The following is a 13,645-nucleotide window of genomic DNA, read 5'->3' on the forward strand; positions in this document are numbered from 1 at the left end:
TGGATCGGCATAGAAACACTACATTCAAGTGGATGATTCGTGAGATTGAATTGCAGCTACAGTAAACTGGTCGATTGAGAATCTTGCGGGCGTACACGGTATGGAGTGTAACTCTATTGTTTGTCCTTCTTCATCGGGAATGATGATTTTCATCTCTATGATCTCTATGATCTCTAGCGTCATTTCATTCCCGGGGACACAACTTGGCCTAGTTTCTTACGCGATCCCTTGGGTCTGTTCCAGCCGTGGAGGCAATTGAGCCCCCGTGGCCGCCGCACGATCGCTTCGCTCCATATCCACCAGGTCAACATCCTCCTCCCATCCCTCACGTTCATCCTTCACCAACCGGACAAAGAATACATCCAGTAGGAGCGCAATCGCGCTGATACCCACGCCGAAGAACAGCGCCGCCCGGTATCCCAGTACATGGTCGTCATAGTTGCGGGCGATCTGCACCTCGATGGTGGACGCGAAGCCCAGTCCCAGGCTGTTCCCGTAGAGATTCAGGGTACCGATGATCGAGCCTGCGATGCCCTGCTGGTGCCGACGCACCGAGTTGCTCGCGATAATCTGGCCGGCCGTGTAGACGAGATCCGGGCAGAACGAGAACAGCACCACAGACGGGAAGATCTGCGCCCAGTAGGTCTGGCGCAGGGGCACGGTGGCCATCAGCACTGTTGATGCGAGGATGGTGATCGTGCCGATGGCCAGAATCCACTGGGCCGCCAGGCGTGGAATCAGCCATGCGGCCAAGCATGCAGCCCCCGTTCCGCAGACGACGAACGGCGTCCAGCCCACCGCGAATTGCAATGGCGTCCAGCGCCACACGTCCTGCAGCCAGAGCACCTGGTACCAGATCAGCGTTCCCACGGCCATGTAGTTCAGCAGCACCACGAGCAGCAGGGTGAGAAAGCAGGGGGCCTTGAAGATGTCCAGCGGCATGATGGGATGTGCCGTGCCGTACTTCTCCCAGGCGTTGAAGAGCCCGAACAACGTCACGGAGACTATCAATAGGGCGATCTCATACGGTGTGGACCAACCCACGCTGGGTGCTTGGCTGCAGGCCGTTGTGTTAGCGCAACGTCGTGCATTATTCTCCGAGAGGACTGTGCGACAAGCGCGAGTGCTCGCACTTACTTCCAGACGAAGTTGAACAGAATCAATGCACTGGTTCCGAGCGCAGATCCGATCCAATCGATCTTCCCGTGCTTGTCGACGGCGGTCTCCGGGGGACTGAGAGCCCAGAGACAGACGAAGGTTACAACACCAAGGCAGGCACTATAGGCGAATCAGCATGTGCAGGTCGCAATCACAAAAGGGCCGATACATGAAGACGAAAAACCACTTCCACTCCGTTTGTTCAAGGAACGCCCCGAGGAAGAGGGCTCCTAGGTAACCTCCCAGTGGCGCAGATGCGCCGAATAGTCCCAGACTGAGGTTTCGTACCCGTCCGGGCGGGTTCGTGGTCGCAATCATGGCCACAGCGTTTGGCAAGATGCAGGCACCTCCAACACCGGACAGTGCTCGCATCGTTACAAAGGCATAGAAATTGTTGCAGAATGCGCTGGCCAGGGTACACACAGCCAGCCAAGCGCCTCCCCCAAGAAGGACCTTCCGATGACCGTATACGTCCCCCAGCCGGCCGCTCATGAGGACAAAGGTGCCTTGCGTCAACCTTATTTGGTGGTTCAGTGTGGGCTGTCTGTGAGGCCATGAGAAGTATGGTTTACTTACGCATAGCTGGCTGCAATCCAAGATGCATATGTGTCCGGGATATCGAGTGCTGTGCCTAGTTGTCTTCCGCCTGCTACTCCGGCAAAATTCACCGTCATCTGCGATGCAAGTTAGATTTGCTTTATCACAGCGGAAACTAAATGCTGTTGTCATCTCTATCTATAGGAGCCGCACCTGAATCAAGTTCGACAGGATAATCAGCGCAGTGATTGTTATCTGACGGCTCTTCGTTGTCGGTCGTAGTTGGGCATGAGTGAAAACCTGTCGCCCTTCCTCTGGAAGATTGTTCCCATGTATTGATTCCCTTGGAGATTCGCCTGTCTCTCGAATCGGGGATCCCCGAGATATAGATTCGGTTGAGGGCGGAGGTGGACTGGAGGATGCTGGAGAGACAACATCGAAATGGACGGCCTGGACCAAAGCTGACGACATGACAATAGAGACCTGTAGTACTCGGTGTATTCGGTGCAATGATGAATTCAGAACATGATACTATTATGAAAAGAGATATTGGGGATGATTAGAAATCTGCTGCGGGGTTTTATTGATATTTCTTTTGCATGATCTAATCCATCTGCTCTCGATCCCGATTGGGCATGCATCCCAAATAGGACAATACTAGTAGTCAGGATTTTACCTTGTTTCTTAAGACAAATGACACTCATATGCTGCTGGTTCCGACAGTATAGAAGAGACAGGATGATAGAAGTTCTTATGATACGTGTTCCCAATAATAAGCTGGAGGCGGACCATCCGAAATTTCTCTTCCTATCATTTCCATGGGCAATAGCGTGTCAAACTGCAAGTAAACGGATCGGGTCTATATCCATGTATACCTCCATATATCTCTACATTTCCGCGGAAGACGACGTCTTCATCTCCGTCATTATCAACTGCACGTGGGACAGTTTACTGGGCATGATAACCACATGAATATTAGATAAAGACTAAGCAGTATAAATACAATCAGAGAATTTAGAATCCAATTCTTCACGGAAGAGGTTATTCATTCTTCACTTGACAGCCCTTCCGATCATTCACTCGTGTCCTCACTCGTGTCCTCACTCGTGTCCTCACTCGTGTCTTCACTCGTATCTTCACTCGTATCTTCACTCGTGTCTTCATCCTCACTGGCATTCGCGGGATCCAAGGCCTTCGCCACTTCGAGGAGGGACTTGTTGAATATCTTCTGATCATCTTGCATAGTGCTTATGCACAAAGGGAGAGACTCGCTCAGTTCCATCAAGGGAGCCTGAAAAACGGTTAGTGTGCACATACGGCCACATGCGGTATCGAGATCTGAGAGTAGCTACTCACGCTCATCTCATCGTTAAACTTAGTGATTGCGATCTGCATGTCATCACGCTGCTTCTTCGTCGTGAATTCATTCGACTTCTCCGAGAAGGTACCGTGTATCAGGAGGGCAGTGGTAATGGTCTACATCATATTAGATGGGGTGGATAATTGTCCTGTGGCAAGAGCGCACTCACATGGTGGTAGTTGGTGCAAATGTTTAATTGAGTTTCGTTTCTGAACTTGTCCTTTGGCTTCATGGCCTTGTAATCCAGGGGCTTGGCCACTGTCTGGTTGTATGCGCTCACGATATCCTATTCCGAATTAGGGAAAAGGATGGCATCGAACACTGCTCAATCACCTACCTCTCCCGTGACAGTTCGAGGGTCGGTCATCTTCTCCGTCTCCCTGGCGTATCGCTCGAGCTTGACTCGGGTTTCCATAAAGCCGGTGTCCAAACTAGCCCAGCGTCGTTGGAGCGACGCGGCCAGCAGGTCAGGATTGGTGTCATCAGATTTGGCAGCCGGCGCGGCAGCGACCGACAGAGCAAAAGCTGCAACAGTGAAGATGTTTTTGAAAAGCATGGTCAATGAATAGAAACGTTGGTGATCTTTGTCGGCAGGAGGCGATCTGGGGAGTCCAAACCTGGAGGGGGGAACGATGCAGGATTTAAACTGGAATATCGTTCCGTATGGATCTGTGGGCATCTACATACGTAGCTGATGTTATGTTTTATTCGCATTCCTCAGGATAGAAGGGATGCATGCGACAGTAATTAGACATACTGCTTGTAAACGCAAGGCCCACTGCTAAGGGGTATGAACCGGCACACGGTGAAGTTCTGATGCCCTATGCCAGTCTGTGATTTCGGTAGTTTGTTAGGAGAGAATGCAGGGTCAATATTCAAGGTGGAAGAAGCATTTGAGAGAAAACATTCCACTTCCATGTCTAGCCCATCGGGCTTTGGCTGGAATGGAGGAATAGGCTCCTTGATATTACACAATCCAGACCCGGGGAATGTAGGTAGGATCACAATGAGCACATGTCTCTGTATTAATAGGGCGATAAAAAAAAAAACAGATGGCATTCAGAATGTGAATTTCTCTGCTTCTCTATCAAGGTGTTACTCCAGTCCCTTGCTGCACGAACCCAGTTGGCTATGCAAATCTACAAACACTAGAAGCATCGATAGACACAAACCAAATCTATATACATATGATGACTATATATTAAGTTAGAGTTCATCGCTGGTTTTTCAAGCCAAAGCCCTATTCCATATATGTAACTTATTGTATAGAGCATGTAAGCCCGCATAAATTCCAATCAAAAGTATATACATTTCAATTTATGCCAAAGAACATCAAACTAAACCTGTATACCTTCGGCAACGTCCAAAGAAGCCATTGGACATCTATCTACCTGTTGATATATACAATGTCCCTAAACTCAGTACCAAGCCTCCACCAATTCACACAGCGTCGCTTCTCCACCGACATTTCCAGGGAACACGACAAAAGGCACGCCGCGATGTCGGGACGTGTCCTCATCACATCGCCATAAAGGCACCCCCGGCGCCGCCTGACCAACAATCAAAGCTCGCTTCGCATTCAGTCCCTTAGTCGCCGCGTCGGATGAAGTGATACCGCCCTAGGATCGTGAGTTCACCTCCGACCATGTCAAATAGGAAACAGGGACACCCCTTACCTTGGCAATGATATATCTCGGCCGCACCTGGATCTGCTGAAGCACCTTCACCAACGCTTGGGCGACGCTGGAACCGATCGCCAAGGACGACAATTCATCGTCGCCCGTGACAAGCTTCCGACTCGTCATGACCAGCGTGTCCCTGCTGCCCTGGATGTACGACTCCACGTCCTGGACAACCTGCTGGACCACCTCGGCGGCGCTCTCCGCCGACGCGATCAACCTCTCCACGTCCATCTCGATGATCGCAAGCTGGCCCGCTCCCCCACGCCGGTCCGTCAGAACCTTCAGCTGCGCCGTCGTCTTGGGCACATACGACCCCGCAATGATCAATCCACCCGCAGTGCGCGGACTGGGCAGCTGGAGCTCCGCCGCGCTAATGGGCGCCTTGGACCGGATTCCCAGCCGGGTCGACACGAACGCTGCGCCGGTGCGGTACAGGAAGCGCCGGCCCTGTGCTTCCGCTGAATGAAGTCGGTCAGCCACAACCCAACACACAGAGAACAAACAAAACCACAATATACCATACCGAGCAACAGCCCCGCCACAAACACATGCATATCCGACTCCGCCGCCGCGTTCACGATCACAACGCCCCCCTTGGGGAAGCTCATGAGCCGCTCATACACGGCCTGTGGCCCGCCCTCGCGGATATCGGCGATCGAAACCGAATGCAGCTGCGCAGCTGTGAACCGTCCCGGCGCCTTCTCCATGACATAGTCGCGGAGGTTGGAGCTCTTATACCCGAAGGTCGCGTCGCGGGCGAACTGCGTCGCGCCGGCGGGCACCAGATTCTCACCCTCTGCCACATAGTGCACATCGTCGATCGTGTAGCGGCCCCCCTGGAAGAAGAACGGCGCCAGCACCCACGCGTCGGCAGCACCGAACACCGACTCTGCCACGTCCGCTTCTAGCGGGAAGTGGCCGCGCAGCGTGCTGTCGCCGCGGAGGACGATGTCGACGGACTGGCCGGTGGATTCGGCGGCGCGTGCGACGTTCTCGCAGATCTCGCGGATCAGCTGTTCGGCATCTAGCGGGGGTAAGGCGCGCGAGTTGGTGAGGATGAAAAACCCCCGCGAGTCCTGCCGGAACTCCTCCACCAGCGTCGGGATGTCCCACACCGTGAGGACGGAGATGTCGTGGCACGTCTGCGTGCCAGTCGGGTCGTCGTCTAGCACGACCAGCCGGCTGACGTTCGCGGTGGTCAAGGTCTGGGTGATGTCGTTCTGGGCGTCGGTGGGATACTCCGGAGGCAATTGAGCCAGAGTGCTCTCGCGCGGAATCACAGGGTATTCGCGTGGGAAGACCATGGTGTGAAGGTGAAGATAGGTAGAGGTGTGTGACAGCAGCAATTGGGCTGGAGTGGGAGAGCGAGGAGGGAAGAAGCATCCCCGCGTTGACTCTGTTATGGAGGCGGAGAAGATGCGGGGATGTTCCGTGGCGGGCGGAACATCGGCGAGAAGGCCGAAGGTACTCTGTACAGCTGATGGAGGCCTCGGATATAGAAACATCTCGATTCAACATGTCTGCTCGTAGATGAAAACGCTAGCAACAGGAAGATTCACCATGCAGATGACAACAGTAAATCCGTCTCCGGTGAGGGAGAAGAAAAAACACCACAAGCGCCGGGACATGTGTAGTAGAGAATATGCAAAACGGTCATCACGGTCGAAAGAGCTGTACCACCGGGCACAGATGCTGATGAGAGGCAAATCCAAAACTGATAAAGTCAAGAACAGTAACCACAGAAAGCAATATCAGACGCATACCCTCCCAGTATCCAGACAAAAAGCAGAACCATTTCCGTGCACTCCCCGCGTCCATCACGCATTGCCCAAGAGAAGAAGCGTAAAAACAAGTCAGGTCAATAATAGATCATTAGACACCCGCTGGAAGGAGTTGAAGCATTGCAAGCACGTGCTATAGCACTTGAGCTTTGGTCAGAGCGGACGACAGCAGCTTAACCGACGACACTGCGGAAACTGAGCGCCTCCAGAAACCCTCCGAGATCCTCCTTCTGCACTTCAACCACACAGTGCTCAAAGCTGTCAATACGAACCCGTGTGTTGGTCTCCTGTACAACTTCCTGGAACGCAATGCCGAACCGGTTCCGCAACATATGACTGTTGCTGCGAGGCTCATCCTCATCCTCCGAGTCCGAGTCGGACTCGGAGGATTCCTCTTCGGTCTCGTCCTCTTCCTGGTCATCCTCCTCTCGTTGGGCCCGTTCGGCGGCGCGCTTGGCTCGGCGGTCTTCTTTCTCCTTCCGCTTCTTCTCTTTGGCCTCCTTCTTCTTGCGACGCTCTTCTCGGCGTTTAGATAAAGCCGCAAAGTCGATCACACCACCGCCACCACCAGTGCCCACAACCACATAAAGTCCTCTGTCCTCGTCGAGACCAGCAAGAACCAGCGGAGTACCCGCGGCGCGTTTCGACCCAACCTTGGAATCGCCTCGCTCCCGTTCCTGGACGCGAATGGCTTCTGCAATCCACAGGGCAAGTTTAGTCAAGGCCCCAGGGTTTGTAAATAGCTTGACATCGGGACCGTCTTTGACGACTGCAATGCGGAATGCTCTCAGGTGCCGAATCTGATGTTTTGAGAGCAAGGACGTGCCAGTCCGTAAGATGGCACGATGAAGGTGTTGTGCCAGAGGGAGAGACTCTTGGAGAAGCGTCGGCGACTCCGACGTGAGCGATAACGCATCGTAGGCACTCCAGAAGCGGGGAAGCAGACTCGACAAATCCGATTCCGTAGACGTCTCCAGAAGACGGGTTTCCTTCGACGGCCGAGACAGGCGCTTGTTATCCCACGCCCCAGGAGCCTCTTCCGGACCAACTTCCAGAATAGCGCCGATAATCACCCCGACATCAGTCGCAGATAGACACGCCTTCCAGCCCCAACAGCGGACAAATCCCCACCCCTCACGAGAAGAGGCATGGCCAGATGCCTCTGGAGGGACTAGACCGTCCAGGCCATACATCGGGGCGTATTTTAGCAGCCGTTGGCGCAAGACTCTCTTCAGCTCCATATCCATGTGGGTGTAGTTTTGGTGGCACTGGCTCAGACTGATTCCCATCTTCGCGAGCAGTTTGTGCAGTCGCTTGCGGCCATTCTCCGTCCAAACCCGGAGTCGCGATGCGAGGTAGGGGCTGTGAAGCATGCTATCATACAGAGACCAGTGTCGCACAAGTATAAAACGCGGTTCGGGTGATATTCGTATCGATTTGTCGGTGGGCGACTTCGCCGTGGTGGGTATGACTCCGGTAATTTCCGCACGGATATCGCGGTCACGCTCATTGGGATCTGGGGGATTCAGACGGTGCACCTCGTCGCGTAATATCTGACGTATTCGTTCGCCTCGCTCCCCACCCCAGCCAGCAGAACCCCCGGATTCCGACGCGTTGGAGATACCAACCCCGGACATGGTCCGGCCGCTAAGTTCCAAGCTAGACGCACCGACGATAGCCAGCCAGAGGAGATCGTTATCTTCGCGGCCCAGTTCGGACGCAAGCGAATACACCAGCGACGAGATCGGCTCCGAGTACGACGTCCCCGACGCATAGTATCGCTGCAGCACGGTTTCATGCTTCCTCTTCAACCGTAGAAGCCGGCGCCTCAACGAACGCGCCGAAGGCTGTTTCGGCAACGCGGGCGAGGGCGCATCCGACGCAGGGGTGACGGAACGAGACGAGTTGGAAGAATCATGCGGCCTCCGTCGCTGACGAGTCGGGGACGAGGCAAGTGAAGATCCCTAGCGACATTAGTAACAGCACTCGACTCACTTCATCGAGACATCGAAAACGTACCGAATTGCTCCGTCGCCGCTGGCGTGGAGGCTCGTCTTCCTCTTCCGACTCATCCTCCTCATGCCACGACTTGCGTTTCCTCGAGTCCGAGCTCGCAGGGTGATCGGCGTCGTCGTCCTCATCGCTTCTTAAATCGTCCTCTTCATCATCCTCCACTTCGGGCATCTCCAGTAACGCGCAATACGCCTCACGCTCACCCGCCATCTCCTCCTCAATGTCGCCATCGTCGTAGACAACGATCCCCCCGCCGCCAGACCGATACGACGGCGTGATGCACCCCTTGTCGACGCCACGCGCTTTCCGCCGCGCACTGGCGTCAATCTCCCCCAGCGGCTGGGGCTCGCCGCCGTAGACGTTGGCCAGGTTCCATGGCCGGCGTGCGTCAAACACCCAGACCTCCACGCCGCCTAGGTCTTCCACCTCGTCCTCCGGGCTGGTCAGGGAGAGGATCTCGCTGAGGTCGACCAGGCCACCCACGCCGAGACAGACGACGACGCCACCGCTCCCGCCATGGGTGGTCTGCATGGGCTTGACGAGCTCCTCGCCGGCGCGCGCGAGGTCACCATAGCCAGCAACGGGCTGGATCTTGTGCGGGATATAGTCGCGTTTCAAGAGCGCGGTGAGGATGCGGCAGGCGCAGAGCGCGTCAGGCTCAAGAGCCACGAGGATCAGAACCGGCGGAGACAGCGGGTGGTGCGATTGGAGGAGTTGGAGGTAGAGGTGAGAGATTAGTTGGCGCGGGAGATACATGGCCGTAGGCGACGCGCTGGGAGAGGTGGTAAATCGAAAACACGAGTAGGCCTTCGAGAGGCCTTTCTATAAGTAGCGAACCAGCAGACAGAGAGATTATATTATTCACAAGTATAGAGCGTGCGTTGGTCGGGGCGGTTCCATTGTTGTTATTGTATGGTGAGGGTCATGGAAGTTAAGGCAAGTCAGCCGTTGTCGCGAATCCCCAGAGACGCGTCGAGGCGTGCGGCACGTGCAGCCATGCATATGGATTACATAATGGCCACATTACTAACTAGTACATAATAACTTGTGTACACTTTCCATCGGTGATCTTCTCTCCGTACCTGGTACCTTAAATGAATACTGTAGTTCAACACTTCCTGCCCCAATCTCCGTACAGTATTTCGATCATTGTGGCTCCAAGTGACAAGAAACAGCATGTGCTTCGTGATCTAGGTGCAGGATGTAAGATTGACTTGTACAGCGTCAGTCTCTGTGATTCATGAAGTTCATAGTTATTCATTGATGCAAAGGGTCTATTGAAGTCGACTATGTACAGCGTCTATGCATGATCTATAGCTGGCTTTATTAACAATATCCCAACACCCAGCACCACGATCGATCGCCTCCGAACTAGACAGTCCCAGACGTGGGGGGCCAACCCCTCCGCAGTGATTCGGACCCCTCAGTCCAGGTGTCATCTCCGCCTCCATACCGAGGGATATCCGGTCGTGACCGACAACGGCAAGCAAGAGCAGTCTCCGGCGTGAGGTCCTGTAAACCGGGCCGGTCAAGCAGGGCAGTGGAGAAGCAGATATCCCCATCGGGCCAAGCACCTAGGGCTTAGGGTTACTGGGAGGGCAGGTTTTAGGGCTTCCGGTGGCGGGTGGGGCGGATTGGTCACCGGGGAGCCAATCCGGGCCGGCAGATAACCCAAATTGCCTCCAGCTTGGCAATGCAGCGTACCGCAGATGGAACGGAATGCGGCTTCTTCACTCGCTCGCATGTTCCTCATCGTGGAGCCGGAGTTGCTGGTGCAAAAATGCCCGCCCTTCCGTGTTGGCGAACCCGCCCAGCCCAAACGCTGGGATAATCCGACACATGCGCAGGAGCGAAGCCCCGATCCAGTCGCGGCTCACGCGACTCGACCGGTCACGTGCTGATAAGGCCATCGGGCGATTGTAGAGGTCGAGGCCCAGCAGGTGGATCGGGGTGCTGATGAGCTGGATGGAGGCAGGGATGGCGAGCTGGGCGAGGAGGATCTTGAGGTATTCGCGCGAGGCCACCGAGTCGGGGATGGAGGCGGAGACCATGGCGGGCAGGCTGAAGGAGCCGAAGATGGTGAGGGCATCGCGAATCAAGAAGGCCGAGTAGGTGCCGAGACGAAAGGAGCGGGCGGAACGGAGGATCTTGCTGGTGGGAGGAGCGGGGGATGCGGGAGGAGGGGTCGTCGGCGAGGCCGTGGGTGTCTTGTTGAGGGATGAATTGTGGTTCTGGCCGAAGAGCTGGGCGAAGCGGACGTCTTTCCAGATGCCCACGGACGAGTTGACGACGAAGGTTGAAAGGAAGGTCGAGGTGGTAGCGAGTGCGTGGTCGATGTGGGGGAAGACCTCGCCCAGGAGCGTCTCTGTGGCATTGGCGGTTGCAAACGTTGCGGTGTACAGGGACCAGACCAGGAGACTCGGCCGGGAGGTCAGAAAGGTTGCGGGCTGGGTGATGGACAGCCACAGATGTCGGCGGAATGCGGGCAGGAGAGGCTGGTTATGGGATGATTTTTCGACGACGAGTCTATCTTTGTTAGGAGAGTGTGGTGGGCATTCGGGAGGTGGACTCACCGGTCAAGAATCATCACCGCCGGAGTGACCAAGGCTGCTGAGCCTGCAGCAACGAGAGCATCTGCCGTGAGGAATTCGGCCAGCCGATTCCTCTTCATGCCAAAAGGCAGTGCCTGAATAGCTAGATCATGTTCCATATCGTAGGATAACTCTAGACCAAAGTCATAGGTGGGATGAAAGACGCTGGTGGAGGGAATGGATGCAATGCACGCTCAAAACGATGGAGTAAGAGAAGAAAAAGAGAAGAACGATGGGAAAATGGAAATTCTATACGCGGTTAGAGTAATGGAGTGGAGGGATATATCGAGAGCTTCTGGTGCTCACCTGGACTCCGCGTGAATGCCGGTATGCTGGTATATATGCACGATAGGGAGAAGGAGGGGCTGAAGAAGGAGTGAAACGGGTTACAGGAGAGAACGAAAGCACGTCAATGACGCCCAAGTGTCTGATGTCCACATCCACATCCACCGACAATCTTCAGGCAAGTCGAGAAGTATGAGATTTCGGCGCCTCCAGCCAATGAGGGCGGGGACCGGGCCGGCAACCCGGGTACCGTCGGCGATTGGACGGCAGCAAAGAAGAGACCCTGGATCGGCCACTCACGATCAATCGTGGAAACTGCTTCTATTCCAGAAGGCGAATCATCGCCCGCCGTTGCCGGGTGGAGTTGCCCAAAGGGGCAGTGCCCTACCCCAGTGCCCAATCCGGCCCTGAGCCCTAATCTCCGCATGATCTACGAGTCGATGCTAATCCAGACGGAGTAGTTGTTTCGCCGGAAGTATTGTGGTGGTCGTCTGCAAAGGATTAGATAATACTAGGTACATTCTTGTGTTCTTGTACCTACCTACTCTGTACTAGATAGTACTTAGGTAGCCGGATGTACGCCGTCGGTATCGGTGGAGCAAGGGTCCACTGTACGCAGTAAAGTTGTAGACGGCGTACATTCATAGAACCATACTAATATCTACCTAGATAATTCCCTCATATCGCATGAGTTGTCGTCGTCATGCTGCCAACATCCAAAGACAAACAGCCTTATATTAAGTCTAAAGCGAACGAGTTGACCCAGGAAACCCCACAGGCCAAAAGCGGCACCATCCCCAGTATACTTCCCGTCTCAAACAAAGCTTTATCGAGGCAAAACAATCATCAGTGGCACTAAAATGAAGGACGGCTATAACCCAGTACGGAAACAGGAAAGCAAAACCAGTCAAACGCTCCGAATAAATCACAGTCATAGCGTTCGGATATAGATCCATCCTCGTCTACATCACCACGCAGGCAGAGCAGCTGTTCTGCTTCTTGGCGCTCGTGTAGAACATCTTACTCTGCGAGCTGAGTCCCTCACTCTTCGTCACCAGATCATCGATTTTCTCCCCGCGTTCCAACACCTGGCCGGGTCGAACAAGTCAGCAGGGGATCCACCTTCCTACACGGGGTATACATACACTCTCGATAGTCTTATGGAGCACGATCTTGGTTTCGTCCAGTTCCTTCTGGATCTTCAGAATGCTGTCCACCTGGTGCGGGTCCTGGTAGGCGCTGATGTACGTCTTGAGCGAGGGGAAGGAGACAGGCTCGGTCGAGGTGCCGGCGTTGGGGTGTTGAGCGAGGAACTCGTCGAGGGTCTTTGAGAGGATCTGGTGTGCCGCCAGCGACGGATATTCGTTGTCGCTGATGATCACCCCGGCCACGCCCTGGGTTCGCGCATACACGTGGAAGGTGAAGTCTTTAGGGGGCATTTGTCGTTAGCTGACGTTCAGGGGGTGGGTTCGCAGTCGGAGTGGGATACGACTGTCGTACCTTGCTCCTGGATATCCTGTCTCTGGCCCTGCTTTGTGCGTTCCGCCACAGTCTTGCTGAACATGGTCATGAACTCGCTGATACTGCCTCTGGTGAAGCGCGAGTAGCTGCTAAGCTCACGCTCCGCGCAGAGCTCCACAGCGGGCTGCTGGGCATTTTGGAGAATCTATTTGGGGAAAATTAATTCCGTGTCTGTTAGACGGGGCATCAGGATGAGAACGACATACTCCGATGTACAGAAGCTTCATTTTGACGGGATGGGAGGTGAAACTGGGAGGAAACTGACGTAGTTCAATCAGTTGCGGGGAGAAACATAGCAGGGCGGAAGAGCCTTCGGACTCACCGCCTTTAGGGGGTGGGAAATTCTTACCCTCTGATACTCTTTCAATTTGAAACAACCACCACCCCACGGACGTATCTAGCTGGGGGTGATCCCAATCGTCTTTTGATGTGCTCTGTTCTATCTATGTCGACTCTGACCGGAATGCGTTCTGTCACTGTGATGGCCCAGGCAGACAACATTCCTCCCGGATGACATCAGATGTCACAAGGATCTGAACGGGCCGAGGATTGAGCATACTAATCAACACACGATGCAACACTACTGCGTACATAGGAGACAACAAGAAATAGACAAGCTCTCCAGCTCTCTAGCTCCATGGAAATATGATCAACGCTGGCTACGGCGTACATCCCTGACTGGGGGCACAGATTCCGGGCATCAAGATGACCTACGAG

General features: G+C 54.5%; 8 protein-coding genes across 8 annotated transcripts; all 8 read right to left on the bottom strand.

Annotated features, from left to right (window-relative positions):
* Nucleotides 1-216: 216 nt before the first annotated feature.
* Nucleotides 217-1,650, bottom strand: BDV59DRAFT_201569 (major facilitator superfamily domain-containing protein; the record flags this gene model as incomplete). The annotated part of the gene is made up of 3 exons (XM_073693835.1): nucleotides 217-1,057; nucleotides 1,138-1,278; nucleotides 1,328-1,650. 3 exons carry the CDS (start codon nucleotides 1,648-1,650, stop codon nucleotides 217-219), a joined length of 1,305 nt encoding a protein of 434 aa, XP_073548568.1.
* Nucleotides 1,651-2,767: 1,117 nt separating this feature from the next.
* BDV59DRAFT_201570 (uncharacterized protein) lies at nucleotides 2,768-3,611 on the bottom strand (the record flags this gene model as incomplete). The annotated part of the gene is made up of 4 exons (XM_073693836.1): nucleotides 2,768-2,986; nucleotides 3,052-3,171; nucleotides 3,225-3,341; nucleotides 3,393-3,611. The coding sequence occupies 4 exons, from the start codon at nucleotides 3,609-3,611 to the stop codon at nucleotides 2,768-2,770; spliced, it is 675 nt and encodes a 224-aa protein (XP_073548569.1).
* Nucleotides 3,612-4,398: 787 nt separating this feature from the next.
* BDV59DRAFT_177220 (uncharacterized protein) lies at nucleotides 4,399-6,221 on the bottom strand. The gene is made up of 3 exons (XM_073689577.1): nucleotides 5,261-6,221; nucleotides 4,732-5,195; nucleotides 4,399-4,674 (listed from the first exon to the last, which is right to left on the bottom strand). Exons 1-3 carry the CDS (start codon nucleotides 6,039-6,041, stop codon nucleotides 4,474-4,476), a joined length of 1,446 nt encoding a protein of 481 aa, XP_073548570.1. The 5' UTR covers nucleotides 6,042-6,221; the 3' UTR covers nucleotides 4,399-4,473.
* Nucleotides 6,222-6,466: 245 nt separating this feature from the next.
* On the bottom strand, nucleotides 6,467-9,452 carry BDV59DRAFT_24256 (cell division control 45 family protein). The gene is made up of 2 exons (XM_073696036.1): nucleotides 8,538-9,452; nucleotides 6,467-8,482 (listed from the first exon to the last, which is right to left on the bottom strand). The coding sequence occupies exons 1-2, from the start codon at nucleotides 9,285-9,287 to the stop codon at nucleotides 6,692-6,694; spliced, it is 2,541 nt and encodes an 846-aa protein (XP_073548571.1). The 5' UTR covers nucleotides 9,288-9,452; the 3' UTR covers nucleotides 6,467-6,691.
* Nucleotides 9,453-9,620: 168 nt separating this feature from the next.
* BDV59DRAFT_24267 (uncharacterized protein) lies at nucleotides 9,621-10,177 on the bottom strand. Its single transcript, XM_073696037.1, has one exon. The coding sequence runs from the start codon at nucleotides 10,091-10,093 to the stop codon at nucleotides 9,806-9,808; it is 288 nt and encodes a 95-aa protein (XP_073548573.1). The 5' UTR covers nucleotides 10,094-10,177; the 3' UTR covers nucleotides 9,621-9,805.
* Nucleotides 9,621-11,505, bottom strand: BDV59DRAFT_177226 (uncharacterized protein). Its single transcript, XM_073689578.1, has 4 exons — nucleotides 11,431-11,505; nucleotides 11,106-11,373; nucleotides 9,785-11,058; nucleotides 9,621-9,734 (listed from the first exon to the last, which is right to left on the bottom strand). Exons 2-3 carry the CDS (start codon nucleotides 11,239-11,241, stop codon nucleotides 10,262-10,264), a joined length of 933 nt encoding a protein of 310 aa, XP_073548572.1. The 5' UTR covers nucleotides 11,242-11,373; nucleotides 11,431-11,505; the 3' UTR covers nucleotides 9,621-9,734; nucleotides 9,785-10,261.
* A 553-nt stretch (nucleotides 11,506-12,058) lies between these two features.
* On the bottom strand, nucleotides 12,059-12,573 carry BDV59DRAFT_177227 (uncharacterized protein). The gene has a single exon (XM_073689579.1). The coding sequence runs from the start codon at nucleotides 12,361-12,363 to the stop codon at nucleotides 12,151-12,153; it is 213 nt and encodes a 70-aa protein (XP_073548574.1). The 5' UTR covers nucleotides 12,364-12,573; the 3' UTR covers nucleotides 12,059-12,150.
* On the bottom strand, nucleotides 12,318-13,372 carry BDV59DRAFT_24281 (palmitoyltransferase YKT6). The gene is made up of 5 exons (XM_073696038.1): nucleotides 13,278-13,372; nucleotides 13,135-13,188; nucleotides 12,908-13,073; nucleotides 12,553-12,833; nucleotides 12,318-12,495 (listed from the first exon to the last, which is right to left on the bottom strand). The coding sequence occupies exons 2-5, from the start codon at nucleotides 13,153-13,155 to the stop codon at nucleotides 12,370-12,372; spliced, it is 594 nt and encodes a 197-aa protein (XP_073548575.1). The 5' UTR covers nucleotides 13,156-13,188; nucleotides 13,278-13,372; the 3' UTR covers nucleotides 12,318-12,369.
* Nucleotides 13,373-13,645: the final 273 nt, after the last annotated feature.

This window comes from Aspergillus ambiguus, assembly GCF_047715705.1.
Source record: "Aspergillus ambiguus strain CBS 117.58 unplaced genomic scaffold BDV59scaffold_13, whole genome shotgun sequence".
Lineage (NCBI taxonomy): Eukaryota > Fungi > Ascomycota > Eurotiomycetes > Eurotiales > Aspergillaceae > Aspergillus > Aspergillus ambiguus.